This window comes from Eupeodes corollae, chromosome 1 (assembly GCF_945859685.1).
Source record: "Eupeodes corollae chromosome 1, idEupCoro1.1, whole genome shotgun sequence".
In the NCBI taxonomy this organism is placed as follows: domain Eukaryota; kingdom Metazoa; phylum Arthropoda; class Insecta; order Diptera; family Syrphidae; genus Eupeodes; species Eupeodes corollae.
In genome coordinates, this window is record NC_079147.1 from 51327215 (window position 1) to 51342735 (window position 15521).

The 15521-nt window shown below is 35.0% G+C and overlaps 1 protein-coding gene across 1 annotated transcript; it reads left to right on the top strand.

Moving 5' to 3' along the window:
• Positions 1-4104: 4104 nt before the first annotated feature.
• On the top strand, positions 4105-4638 carry LOC129939065 (transcription factor Adf-1-like). Its single transcript, XM_056046934.1, has 3 exons — positions 4105-4240; positions 4311-4476; positions 4542-4638. The coding sequence occupies exons 1-3, from the start codon at positions 4105-4107 to the stop codon at positions 4636-4638; spliced, it is 399 nt and encodes a 132-aa protein (XP_055902909.1).
• The last annotated feature ends 10883 nt before the right edge of the window (positions 4639-15521 follow it).

The following is a 15521-nucleotide window of genomic DNA, read 5'->3' on the forward strand; positions in this document are numbered from 1 at the left end:
CTTAGTTACTGAATTCGTTTTGATTGAATTAAAAATGCTTTTCTGAACTTCATGATGAGGAAGCATAAGAAAACTTTTAGGAGCTTTCAATTTTGAATTTCTTTTACGAGCTTTATTTGGATAAAATGCTTTTAATGTAATCTTTGCCGAGATGCGAGATATCACTTTAAGAAATTAATGCTTTTTTGTTGGTGTTAGGTACATAATATTTTGAATTTGAAAATGCGGAAGCTAAACGGTAATAAAGAGGTAAGGTTTGAACTCATTTAATTTTGAAAAGTTATATTTACAAATTTTTACATTAATTATTAAGTAAGCCATTCACTAGAAACAAAAAGAAAGCAAATAATAAAATTGAAATTTTAAAGTACATACATTTGTACATAATGCCATAGTGTACAATATTCGCCTTGAAACATCGTGATCGGGAATTGCATTTTGGGGAAAAAATATGACAGTGGGCAAGTTCATACTACTTAAGGGACTTCATTTGTAACCAATTACATTTTTTGAACGTACATTTTGAGCAAGGCAATTAGGTATTTAGTTTATTCAAGTTTCATACATTTCAAAAACTAGCAAAAACTTTACTGTCTACAAAACAATCTTCAGACAAGCTGAAAATTCATTAGGTTTTGTATTTTCTATTGTAAAGTAGTTTAAATCATTTATCTTTCAATTTGAGAAGGAACCCTTTTTTACAAAACTTTAAATAGAATTTTGCAGAAAATAAATAAAGCGGAAAACACAAAGATACTTTTGTGTTAGCGTTGAGTGAACTTTAAAGTTGAACCATACAAATCGCTTACAACCTATCACCACAGATAATAAATTTATACAGATGTCTCATCCCAGCAGGAAAAAATGAAGCATTTTTTTCTCTTAACAGACAAGCCTTAACAGACAAGAGCTTTTAAAAATAAAGCTGAGAAAGCTCTTTTTGCCTTGCTATTTTTTTTTCGTTTTAGAAACTTTTCTCTTCTCATTTGTCATTTTGTTTGCCAACGAATACAAAAACAAAGTTTGGTCCGTTGCAAACAAATGTATATCTTTTTTTATGCGCGTTTTGGTGCGTAAAAGAAGAAAGGGGATCTTTTTTTTTTATTTTTCTGTGAATGTCGATTGTTAGGTGTACGGTAAGGAGAATAGAAGTTGCTTGTGTAGGTATTGCTATATGAAAATATTGTGTGGACAAGAAGGGGCAAGTGAATGTGCAGATGATTTGGTTTCTGTGTTTTACGTTCCTACGATCGTAAGTTCGCGACGTTTATCTCGTCGTCCATAGCTCAAAATCAGAAGAGATATCGACTTCAAATAAATTTTGTTATACAAATAAAAATATATTTTAATACAGTTTTTTTTACAAAAAATAAAAAATTAAAAAACAACTCAATAAAAGTTGGTAAAATTGATTTTCGACTCAAATATCTTTTCAAAAATTTGAGCTCATGGTTTCCAACCAATTTTAATTTATAAGGAATATTGTTTTCAACATTCTGAAAAATTTTGAGAGAAATCAAATTGACAGTTTTTTTTACAAAAAATAAAAACCTAAACAAGAAAATTAATAAAATTTGGTAAAATTTGATTTTCGACTCAATACAATTTTGAGAAAAATAGAACTGAAAGTTTAAAAAAAAATGTTAAAACCCTAACAAAAAAACAATTTTAAAACTTCGTAAAAATTTACTTTCGACTCAAATAGCTTTTCAAAATTAAAAATATTGTCTTCAACTCTTTCTTATTTTACAGAAAATATTGTTTTCGATAATTATCAGTTTTTTTTTATTAAAATCTAACAGACCGTTTTTCATAAAAAAAAATCTGCAAGAAATAGTATCTACGCAAAATTTGGTAAAAATGGTGTTCGTTTCTTGATATCCCTCAAATTAATTTCATTCATCCAATTTGTAAAAATTTAAGATATGCTACTAAAATTGATAAAAATTTGTTTTCGACTAAAAATCTATTTAACAAAACTAGATTTTCAAACTAATCTATTTCCTTATATTAAATATTATGTTGGTTATTTTAAAATTTGTAAAAATAAATAAACTAACGGGATGGGAAGAAATCAGTGTGGGCCGCATCCGAGCCTTTTTTTTTATATCTGATAGACAATAATGGTAGATTATAAGGTTGGGTTGCATCACAGTTTGATTCAAGAATGTCAAGACTAAGATACTTGAAAAAAAAAACTTTGAAAAAACTGGACGAAAAGCAAAATAATTGAAATGCACGACTGGATCGAACGAATCTGCTCATGTATCCAAAGAGTCTGTTTAAATATAAAAAGTAATGCATTTGTTGATCATTAAATATTATTAAGAAAGTATAATGGCTTGTGCAGAAAAAAAATCGGTTCATTAGTTCTAGAGAAAACTAGAGAAATACAAAAATATGACAAATCAAAAATTTAAAATAAACATGTTACAGAAAATTAATCGACTTAAAAAGAGTAAAAAAAGGCTTTGGTCTGATGAAAAGAATTCTCTCGAAAGAGAAATCGATTTAATGGAAGGTATAAATCAAAACACCAAGACTTTTGCGAAACTTATTTTATCGCAAACGTTCGTCCTGCTGTTTCAACTTTCTCAGAGATCAACCAGGATTACCCTTCCCCATTCATCTTCCTTATATAGACGTTACAATATATAATACCTATACAATTTAATTGATGTCTCTAGCGTTATTGGTTCGTGAGATATTTAGGGTTAACCAAAATTTTCGCCTTTTGTTTTAACTGCTATTGCAAAAAAAAACACCCACGCAATTTTCTTGAGATTCATTTCAGCATCTTTCTACATTATTATCTGTATAACAAAATTTGCAGTCGATATCTCTTCTGGTTCTTGAGCTATGGACAGCAAAAAAAAAGTCGCGAACGTACGAACGTAGGTAACACAAGCATTTTTTCCCAAAATGCTTTTATTTCCACTATATGGACCTTAAAACGTCGAGAAATGTCAACATTTTCAATTCGACAAATCGGAACCATTACAATAATCAAAAAGGAACACGTTTTATTTATACAGTTATGTCAAGGAAACATACAAATCAGACAATACAAATCTACAGGAAGACCCTTATTTGAACAGAAAACAGTACATATTTTATTTTTCGCTGCACAAAATCTACTTGTCCATTTTGGAGGAAGTTATCTTTTTGAATAAAAAAAATAAGATCAGTTCGTTTTAAACTAGAAAAAAAATATTATTTTAGTTGTTGACACATTATGTACAATGAGGTACATACATGTACATTGGACATATGCAGGTACCTCATCATCCAATTGACACCAGTCAAAAACACTTCATTACGTTTAAAAACATATAAAACAGAAAATTTTTTTTGTGGAGAATTTACAAAATTGAAGAAAAAGAAGAATTTATAAAAAAAATCCACATAAATGCACGCAACTAGCATTTACATATCCGATTATAAGAACTCGAGCTATAAAGACAACCTTGTCCTAGCTTTGTTTCTATTTCCAAAGACAACTGTAAATATTTTTTTTTCTCGTCGTCGACAAGCGATCAACTCTCCTGCACCTATTTTCAACGCATCACCACCAGCCACACCACACTACAAAAAATCAAAATAAAACAGTTATGTTTTCATTTGTGAAGAATGATCTTGGTGTATTATGTGTTACTGTGCATAAGGATTATGAGAGGAAAAAAACATACAAAAATGATTTCAGATTTTTCTTTGCCTTAGTTTTCATTCATAGGAAAGAAGACGAGCAACATAGCTTTTGTGTATTCATTTAGTGAATTTGTTGAACTTTTTGAAAAAGCTCTTTTTTTGGTTGATTTCAGTTTCATATATCATTTCTCGCCATAAGGGTGAGACATCTGTATATTTATTATCTGTGCTATCACAATGTTGCTTTTAAGCTCATCCTTTATTTCGACAATCGTAAAGAGAACGTAACATACACGTAACGCGGCATAAGCGGTTGAAATATTTTCTACTTTCGAGCGTTTTTTGTCTTAAATTGTCACTTTGTGTATGTCTTTCAAAGTAAGTGAAGCAAAATAATTCTCTGTGAAAAAAAAACTAAAATTCTTTAAATACATCATATAAAAACAAATTATTAAAATGTCATTTGAGGAGAATTTGATATCCTTGGTAAAGGAGGAAGAATACCTTTTTAATACAAAGTCAAGATCATATAAAAATGCGACAAAAAGAGCCGTCGCCTGGGACAAAATAAGCGCCCAACTTAAAAGACCAGGTAAAGTATTTCCCTATATTACATGCTACCTGAAATGGATACAAACAATGCCAAATTATATCCCTTTTAGTTCAAGATTGTAAGCAACGTTGGAGAAGTCTCAGGGACAGATTCACAAGAGAGCACCGATGTATGACTTCGCTTCCATCTGGCAGTGCAGCTATCGTTGAGCCAGATGACAAATGGGAGCTGTATGATTCCCTGAAATTTTTAATTCCTTCGCTCCTTACCAGAAAGTATGTGTATTATGTATAATCTTTAAGATTTAATTTCAATAATTTGTTTACTTTTCTTTTTGTAGACAAATTGGAAACACCGAAGTTCCTCTCGCAGAGAGCGCCGCGGTCACCGAAGAAATCATGCGGCATCAAGCGCAAGGCAGCGGAGGAAACTTTTAAAAGTTTCCTGGATGGGTTGAGCACCTCCGTTGTCTCTCATCTTACTGAGCCTGCCAATAAAGACATAGACTTACAGTTCATGCAAAACATGGGGATTAAGATGAAGAGGTTGCCGGAATTAACTAGGATTCGATTACATTCCCAAATTTTTGAGCTCATAAATAATGAGCTGTTACAGTCTGTCAACGACAAATAAGTTTTTATTATTATTTATGAGCTCATTATTTATATGAGCTCAAAATGTGCTATAAAGATATGTGATTTGTGAATTTGGTGTATATGTACCAGATCTGTGATTTCTGAAGTTCCTTTTTTAATAATGAATATCTACTAATTTATGAAAGTTCTTTATTGGATTTTTGGAACAGATTTTTGGGATGATACTAAAGTAATTTGTATCATTGTCTTTAGCTTAAAATTCAATTTTTTTGCAGAAGATAAAAAAATTAATTTTCATTATGTACCGACTTTATGCATCCATCTACATAATATGTTCCAAAAACTACAACAAGTAGATTGAGTTTAGACCAGAAAAAAATCGAATAGGAGTGGGAGAGAGTCAATATCCTCCCGGGATAGAGGGCAAATTTCATAAAAAAATTGATATGTATGTGCATTTTTGAATTTTTATGATTTATTTTGATGACAAATGCAGTTATAATATTAAATTATAAATATGTATATATATTATATACATATGTATGTATGTATATTTTTATTACATTTGCTTTTCAAATAAATATTCCTTTATCTTATCTCTCATAACAAAGGAAGCTTGAGACGAGTTATTGGAACCCAATGACCTGGATGTTGAGAGTGGTGCAATCTCACTTCGCCAAAGACCATGTATAATTTGGTCGTTCCTATCGTAACGATCGACAAACTCGGGAGAGTAATAAGCTGTGTCATTTAGCTTTACAAAGTTATGTAAGACAACTGTAGCCTTAACTATTTTATCTGCATTATTTGGCAGCATATTAAGGGTTGTCGTTAGTATACGCCATTTAGCCACCAATCGGTTTTCTCCAACATGTTTTTTCCAAGTGGGGTTCAATAAGAGCTCCAAGGATTTCAAAAGACTGGTAAGACATTCTTATAATTTTGTAAAAATGCTCTGGATCCCGTTCTTTCATTTGTTCAAAATTCTGGGCAAAGAAACCGGTCTCATCTCTTGTTAGATGAAGTTCACGAACCCACCAACGTCTTTTCTTTTTTTATTCTTCCTCTTCTTCAAGTAGATCGATATAGTTTTCGTATACCCAATATGCTGCATATGCTATTTTCCCAATTAATGCAATTTTTTGCACTTTTTTATTGAGATCCATGATATTTGTTATTATTTTGAGAGAATAAAAATTTAAAAACACATTTAATTTGGGAATTGTTATTTGAATAATGATAGATGTCAATCAAAGTACAATCAAAAGTATAGAAGCGTAACGTCAGCGCCAACACAAAAGTAGCTTTGTGTTTTCCGCTTAATTCATATATTCATATATAGTTCAGCCTTCAGTTAAATGAAAAAAACATAATCAACTGTCATTTTGACATTTGTAGACTTGACATGATTGTTAGGGACATTTTTCTTGACTAACTTTCCGATAAAGTTGCCTTAGGTTAAGTTAGGTTAAAGTGGCTGTTCAAGATGGAAACGGACACACATACGCCAGTCTAATTGCCCATTGTGATACCACATGAATCTTGAGGCTTCCTCCTAATCGAACCAGTTTGAGCCCTTACGAAACGTGAGAGGCTGATATGATTTAGAGCGTTTATATCATTAAAAAAGAATTCTCTTAGGTAATTCTTGCGTTTTCGAGCCAGAGCAGGGCATGTACAGAGAAGATGAAGAATTGTTTCCTCCTCTTACTAGTCCATACAGGTTCTGCAAAAGTTATTTGAGAATACGCCTAGTCGCGTTGCGTGCTTTCCTATTAGACAGTGTCCGGTTGTGACACCTATTATCGAGTTTATAAGCGATCTGCTTAGAGATAGCAAGAACCTTGAACGTTTTAAATCTAGTGTTGGCCAGATGTTTTTTGTGACCTGACACGTGATGATGTTCTTGCATCTGGTGCCTGCCCTCCTCACAGCGTCTTGCATTAGCAGCAGTTTATAAGTAGCGATTGGTATGCCAATACTTGCCAAACGTGGTAGGATGCAGTGTACCGTTCCTGGCGAGTGTTCATCTACCTTACAGTTTACTGGAATGTCTCTATGGCCCGGCACCCAGCAAAGGTGAATATTAAACTGTTGCGCCATCTCTATTAGAGATGATCGACAGTAATGGACTGTTATAGAGTTTGAAGTGACAGAGTCCAGTGATTTGGTAGCAGTATGACTAACTGAGAAAATACGGATATCAGATGTTGATTGATCTAGGACAAGACTTCTTTTATCGCCAAAAGTTATGCCTGGAACACGTTACAATGATTGGGAAAGCGGAATGAGAGACTTAATTTCAGTCGTTCAGAGTACGCACCACCACCAACCCCTTCTTTTGTTTTTGAACCATCTGTATAAAATGGATTGACCCATCTTCCAGGAATGTCTTATCCTCCCAAAAAGATCTGGGAGGTATAGACATCTGGAAGTTTCTGTCGAATTGCGGTTGGGGTATGGTGTAGTCTATTTGCTTTGGAATTGATTCTAAATATCTTAGAATTACGGAGTGGCTAATGTTGTTGTTAGTCCACTACGACGTTGAGGCGAGTAGCAGTGCTTGCAGCTATTTGTTTGTGTTACGTATAGTACGGTGTCCAGTGCCGCAGATGGGGTCGTGCGAAGCGATCAGCTTATACATAGGCTAGCTGAACGTTGGACTTTATATAATTTATCCCGGTTTATTCCTTTCTCTAAAGCAGTCCTCTATAATAATGCCACGCCGTACATTAAAATCGATCTGATAACCGATTTGTGTAGCCAATGCGTGATTCTGGGTCGTAAGCCCCATTTATTACCAATAGCTTTTTTGCAAGAAAAGAGAGTTACAGTAGCTTTTTTGACTCTTTCCTGTACGTTGCGTTTTCAATGTAGTTTATTGTCTAAGACATTTAGCCTCGTCTGAGAATTTTAATTGGATTCCTTTAATATAAGGAGGGTTGACAAATGGAATTTTGTATCTCCTCGAAACTGGGTTAACACCCAGTCCACACCGATCAGTCCAAATTATTAGTCTGTCCAAGGCATTTTGTCAGAGTTATTTTAGGATGTTAAGATGCTTTCCTGAGACTGCTATAGGAACGTCGTCCGCATAAGCTATCACTCTGAAGCCCTCCGCTTTCAGACTAGTTAGGATTTCATTCACCACTAGGTTCCAGAGGAGAGGGAATAGAACAGCACCTTATGGCGTCCCTCTACTAATGAATCGTCTGCCAGAATAGTTTCCCAGTTTTGAGTTGATTATTCTGCTAGTCAGCGTTAAATGAATTAACTCCTGAAGCGAACTCTAGAGATGTTAGTGCAGATGTGTCCACGTTGTTAAAGGCACTTTCGATGTCAAGGAAAGCAACCATAGTGAAGTCCTTATGATAGAGGGAATATTCGATGGTGCGTAATAAGGTGTGTAACGCTGTTTCCACCAATATACTGGCAAAAATTGATTGCGTAAGCTTTTCTATCTGTCCTTCTCTGTAAGTCTCTTTCAGAGTATAAGATTGAAAAAAGCATATGGCCTACCTGTCCCTACAAAAGGTGTTTCCTCTCCCTCTAACTATCGTCCAATTGCACTTACGTCCCTTCTTTTCAAGGCCATGAAAACGATTAACAATTTTAAGCTCAAGAAATATCTTGAGGAACGATCAAGGCTTCTTAATGATTAGCACATAATTGCGTCGTTGATGACAGTACCCTCAGCTTTGATTTTCATCCTTGTAAGCTAGGTGTGGACTACCAACAACGGCAGCATACAATAAGCTTATTAAATTATGATCTTGAAAGCATTATTAAATGGGAAATCAAAAACCGTGTAAAATTGTATGCTTCGAAAACTCAATGCTGTCTACTGTCGCAAAAGTGTAACCCACTCCCTATGCTACTATCCATGGGAGATCCTTGCATCGAGAAGTCTGAACAGCTTTCAGTGATGCTGCATAAACCATCTCTTTTGGAGTGATCTGATATTCGTTATCGCCAACAATCTTGCTTATTGTTTAGGTTTTTTCCGACCACAGAATAAGTTCCTAATCCTTCTTGATCTGGATTTAATTTATAAAGCATTCGTCAAAAACTCGATTTTAATTCTCATATTGTGCTTGGTGCCCAAGCAAGATACTTAAGTCTTTTGAACAGAATTAAAAAAAGAGTTCTAAAAATGATAGGCGATAATTCTTTTAAACATCAAAACATTGCTTTATTGCAATAGCCAGTTGTTTTCTTTCCTCAAACGATTCAATTGTAATACCCTTACTTCTAGGAATGCTCATTAGTTTACCCTTGAGCCCAATTTCGGAGTACTGCTAAGTGCGGGAATTTTTCCTTACCTGCACTACACGAATGTGGAACACTTTAAACAAAATAAATTTTTTGACGCAACAGTCCGTTGGGAAGTAGAGCCTAGTGACTTACAACTCTAACACATTCCTTTTTTTTTGTTAATAATAAGCGTACACTCAAAGGGATATATTACCCTTATTATGTAGAAACAGTGTGAGCACTAGGAAAGGGAGAGAGGGGTTGAAAGAAGATGTCGGTGCACATTGGTTTTGAATTCCTGAATAATGCAATAGCTGGGAAAGACAGAGTGTGGCAAGGAATTCCCCATTCGCATAGTACGGATAAAGAACGAATCTCTGTACTTGACAACACGACCGAAGTGTGGCTCAAGGGTATATTGATGAGCATTTCTAGAAGCGCAAGTATTACGGTTGAAATGTTTAAGGGAAGGAATGCAGCTGGCTATTTCTCTAGAGCATAAACCATTAAATCAACGGTAAAAGAGGGTGAGACAAGAAACATTTCGACGATGTTCAAGTGTCGTAAATGATCCTATGATGGTAATATCACCAATCAATCTAAATGCTCTACGTTCAATAGTCAATACTATCCAAGAGGCTTAAATAAGTTGCAGGAGCACCAGCCCAGATGATGGAGTTATACTTAAGCTTTGGACGTATATACTCGTAAGTCTTGTAAATAACGGCCAGATCAGAAGGGAAGAAAAACTTCTTGCATCGCCTTAGAAAGCCCAAACATCTTGCGGCATTTTTGGCGACATGATCATTCCACAAAAGGTGGTTGGTGACACACATACCGAGAATATCGAGGTGTTCAGTTTCCTCGATACAAGTGCCATTTATGGATAATGGCAGGGGGGTATATTTCGCTTTAACGATGCAAGACAGCATTGCCTTTTTCGAAGCATTAAATTCCACGCGGTGAGCTTATCATATATTTGCGTTGCAGTTCCACATCCGAAGAAGAGGGGTGTGAATCTGAAAACGAATACGAAAAGTTAAGAGTACTATCGTCAGCGAAACAATGTATTGGATTAGATGTTGCAGATAGGAGATCATTAATACAAATTATAAAGAGTGTTGGAGATAAAACAGAGCCCTGGGGCACATCAGCATTTATTTTGTGATTTTCAGACTTGAATCCATCCAATACCACTTGTATTGAACGATTCGAAAGGTAATTACTAATCCAATGAAGGAGGGATTCATGAAAACCGAAAGCACGCATTTTTGATAAGAGAGCCTGATGCCAAACCCTATCAAATGGTTTTGAAATATCAAGTGCAATAATCTTACTTTCTCCAAAACTATGTAAAGATTTGTTTCACTGTTCGGTGAGATGAACCATGAGATCACCAGTGGACCTATTGCTACGAAAGCCGTATTGTCGGTTATTAAGAAGCTTTCGATGACATTTCTTGAGCTGATAATTAATCAGTGTTTCCATGACCGTGGAAAGAAGGGACGTAAGTGCAATCGGTCGGTAATTAGACGGTGAGGAAGATTCGCCTTTTTTGGGAATATGCTGGGCAAATGCTGTTTTCCATCCGCTTGGAATGAGACCAGAGGAGTAGGACAGATGAAAAAGCTTACGCAGTGGTTTACCAGCGATGAAGAACACCTCTTCAGAACAATAGCGGGGATACCATCTGGACCAGATGGTATTCCTGTGTAAGAGTAATGTTCTCAGGGATGGAACCTTGCCCAATATTTCCCATTTATAAGAACGTGCAGACATTCAACATGAATGTGCATCGGTAATTCCTTTCTAATCTTATCCTCTTTTCTTAATTGCTGTCACTGTGTCTAAAAATTATAAGGGTATTTAAAACCGAAATAACAACTTTAGAAGACCATGAATAACCTTACATTCTTCTATCGAGTTACGACTACGAGCACGAGGTCTGACTGCAAGGGTTACGATATATAGTCAACAGCAAACTAGAATAAAAGAACAAATTAGTTTTTCAGATGTCATAATTTCACTAATCTTTTCCTTCAATTGATCTAACAAAAGTTTCAATCAAAATCCTGCACGGAAAATAAACAGATCTCAGAGGGTATAATAAAGTTCAGATTTCTGTTTAATAGGAAAACATGGTCAGCTTACATTTTGACATAAATAGGATTGACTTGACAGCTGCCTAATAAGGGAACGCATTCTTCTCTCGCCCTTAAGCTGTATAAACTTGCTTCTACATGTGTCGTAAAGATATTTGGTTTTCAACTTATAGTTGAAAACCAAATATCCGTTTTATTTCTAGAATTTAGAAATAAAACGGAACAAACGATTTTTATTAATTTTTAGAAATTCGAAAACACAAATTAAAATTAATAAATAGAAACTTTCATCAGTCTTAGGCCTCTCCTGCATTTATAGGTTCAGTACCTTCAATCAGTAAATGTACCTCTTACCAATTTTAAGTCTCTCTTATTGATTAAATCGTTTAAATTTTAAAAATGAAACTGTTGATGATGCAACAAGAAACCAAGAAGTGATTTCAGCTGTAATGGAACTTAAAGATGTTAAAGCATATGCGGACCGAATGCCATACCCGCAGAATTGTATAAGCATGGCACAGCAGAGCTAGTCAACCGACTGACAACTATATATAAAAATGTCATGGAAACAGGAATGATACCAATAGAATTCAAAGAGTCCATCATTTTCCCAAATCATAAGAAAGGGAGCTTGGCCGAGGTGTCTAAATATCTTTTCTAAATGCTTCATATAAAATAATCACGCTGGTCTTGCAAAAACGATTTAATAAATGGATAGAAGACAACAAGCTCTTAAAGGAGTTTCAAGCAGGCTTTAGGACAGGTTATTCGACGGTTGACTACATTTTTACCCTCCAAAGTATAGCAGAAACATTCTTCAATAAGGACAAGAAGCTATAACGTTTTTCGTTGACTTTAAATCTGCATTTGGTATGATCGATAGACATGCGCTTATCTACAAGCTGTATAGTAAAGGAATGTCAGGGAAGTTCGGGAGAATTATTCAGATTCTATATGCTGATACATTTGCTAAGGTATTGAATGGAGAAGAGTTGTAGAGAGGGTTTAAAACACAATCGGGAGTCAGACAAGGCTGTACATTGAGTCCGAGTTTGTTCGCCTTGTTTATTGAAGATCTCACAGCTTTGTCAGCTTTGGAGATTAATGATGAATCTTAATAAGTCCAAAATTTTGATTTTTAAACGAGGAGGAGGTCTCAATTCAGCGAAAGAAAAATGGTTCTATAATGCAAAGGTCATTAAAGTTGTCAAGGAATTCAAGTACCTTGGAGTTCTTGAAAGACAAATTTGAGTATGGAAATTCATCTAAGAGGGAAACTAAAAACAATTAGTGCAACTTGGAAAAGATGTGTTTTCAACAATAGTATAGCACATAGCAGCAAGTTCAAGATATTTGAAGCGGTATCTGAGTCTGTCATGTTTTACGCGGCAGAAACTTGAAGAGCGAAACAATTGAGAAGCTTCTCCGATACTTTACTAAGCGAATTTTTAGACTGCCATCAAATACACCCAACTATGTTATTATGTTGGATTCAAGATTAACACCTATGTTCGTACGAACCCTAAAAATGCAAGTCGATTACATCTTGAGAGTTATGAGGATGAGCAATAATAGGCTTCCAAAGATAGTAGCGCTTCAAGTAATACGAACCAAAACAAGTTGGTGTGCTGATTGAATAAATTTGGCAAGAGAATGTGGAATGGAACTTAACCTTTTGTGTAATAACCAGGATGATTTAAAAGCTTCTTTATACCAGCTCTTTTCCGCAGTGGTCATAAAACAACGAGAGAAATACTTGAATGACGCCAAAGGATCTATGTATGTATATACAGGCAGCACTACTGTCAACTAAATCACAACTTGGAAGAGAGATATTATTTTAGAGACGATAATAGCATTGTTGAAATTTCAATGAAGGTTAAATTGAGAGGTGAAGTTATGCAGCTGAATTTTATAAAGGGTGATTTTTTTGAGGTAAGGATTTTCATGCATTAGTATTTGACAGATCACGCGGGATTTCAGAGAAAGATGCTCAGTATGCTTTGACATTTCATCATGAATAGACTTACTAACGAGCAACGCTTGCAAATCATTGAATTTTATTACCAAAATCAGTGTTCGGTTCGAAATGTGTTTCGCGCTTTACGTCCGATTTATGGTCTACATAATCGACCAAGTGAGCAAACAATTAATGCGATTGTGACCAAGTTTCGCACTTAGTTTACTTTATTGGACATTAAACCAACCACACGAATGCGTACAGTGCGTACAGAAGAGAATATTGCGTGTGTTTCTGAGAGTGTTGCTGAAGACCGTGAAATGTCGATTCGTCGCCGTTCGCAGCAATTGGGTTTGTGTTATTCGACCACATGGAAGATTTTACGCAAAGATCTTGGTGTAAAACCGTATAAAATACAGCTCGTGCAAGAACTGAAGCCGAACGATCTGCCACAACGTCGAATTTTCAGTGAATGGGCCCTAGAAAAGTTGCCAGAAAATCCGCTTTTTTATCGACAAATTTTGTTCAGCGATGAGGCTCATTTCTGGTTGAATGGCTACGTAAATAAGCAAAATTGCCGCATTTGGAGTGAAGAGCAACCAGAAACCGTTCAAGAACTGCCCATGCATCCCGAAAAATGCACTGTTTGGTGTGGTTTGTACGCTGGTGGAATCATTGGACCGTATTTTTTCAAAGATGCTGTTGGACGCAACGTTACGGTGAATGGCGATCGCTATCGTTCAATGCTAACAAACTTTTTGTTGCCAAAAATGGAAGAACTGAACTTGGTTGACATGTGGTTTCAACAAGATGGCGCTACATGCCACACAGCTTGCGATTCTATGGCCATTTTGAGGGAAAACTTCGGAGAACAATTCATCTCAAGGAATGGACCGGTAAGTTGGCCACCAAGATCATGCGATTTGACGCCTTTAGACTATTTTTTGTGGGGCTACGTCAAGTCTTAAGTCTACACAAATAAGCCAGCAACTATTCCAGCTTTGGAAGACAACATTTCCGAAGAAATTCGGGCTATTCCGGCCGAAATGCTCGAAAAAGTTACCCAAAATTGGACTTTCCGAATGGACCCCCTAAGACGCAGCCGCGGTCAACATTTAAATGAAATTATCTTCAAAAAGTAAATGTCATGGACCAATCTAACGTTTCAAATAAAGAATCGATGAGATTTTGCAAATTGTATGCGTTTTTTTTTTTAAAGTTCTCAAGCTCTTAAAAAATCACCGTTTACATCATAGAGATGACTTACCAATTATATGCTCATTGTACAATTTAAAGGAAAGGGAGGATGCATTAGACTTCGTTGAAAGATGTCCAGTTCCTAAAGAAGTAAGGAATGCTTTTGGCAGCGAAATACTGATGCAAAATCAAGTTATACTCTTGCTTAACAATATGGAAGTCAAAACATTGTATCAATTCTGGAGGCTAGCTCTTCCCTATAGAAGTAGAATTATAAATGAAAGGTTTTAAATATATTATTAAGCTATGTATGTTATCTTTTTTATGATTTGTCAACTAGGCTTTTTGTTTTTTTATTTGTAAACTTTATAAAGAATTGTAATTAACATTATCAAAATAAAAACCAATCTATCTATCTATCGTTGAAATTGTTTATTATTTTTCAATTTTATTTAAAAATGTAAAATAAAAATAAATCAATTTGTTTTTCTTAATGGAACGCAAAAAGGTTTGTGGCGTTTTGACAGATTTATTTTAAAAATAAATTAACTATATTACCAATAGAAGACCCCTTTTAAATAAGTAGTATCCATTTTGATTTATAGATAAATAGTTTTTTTTTATTTAAAATTAACATACTCTTAAAATGGAATGTCTAAAGCCACTAAAAAAAAGACTACTTAGAAGTATGAGAAGTTTTTGGCATTGGCTCATGATCTTCATCATCATCAGGTGGTTCTTCTACTGTATAAGGCGGACTTTCTTCTCGCTTTGTTTGATCACAATCTTCGTTTGCGTCTTCGTCGTCACAGGATGAGATTGTGAAACGAGTCTTTTTACTCCCCTGCTCTGGTTCAGGATCACTTAAATCGTCGGTTTCCTTTTGAGCATCAGTACTACGAACTATGTCTTCACAACATAAATAAGTTACATAATGACTGTAGAAAATATTTCCATAGGCGTCTGCAACATAAACATCATCACCCGCAAAACAAGGTTCTTCAACTTCAACAATTGAAAGAGGTTCGAAAAAGGTTTGGTACACGGTTTCTTGTTGGGGCTGAGAACAAGAACATGTTGCATAACATCCGGGAAGAAGGTAGAAATTATTTTCAGTATCTTCTTGATTGTGAGGTCTTTTGCGTGACATTTTGTTTTCTTTCGTCTAATTCAGTCTTCTTAAAATACTTATGCTAATTCGTATAAAAATT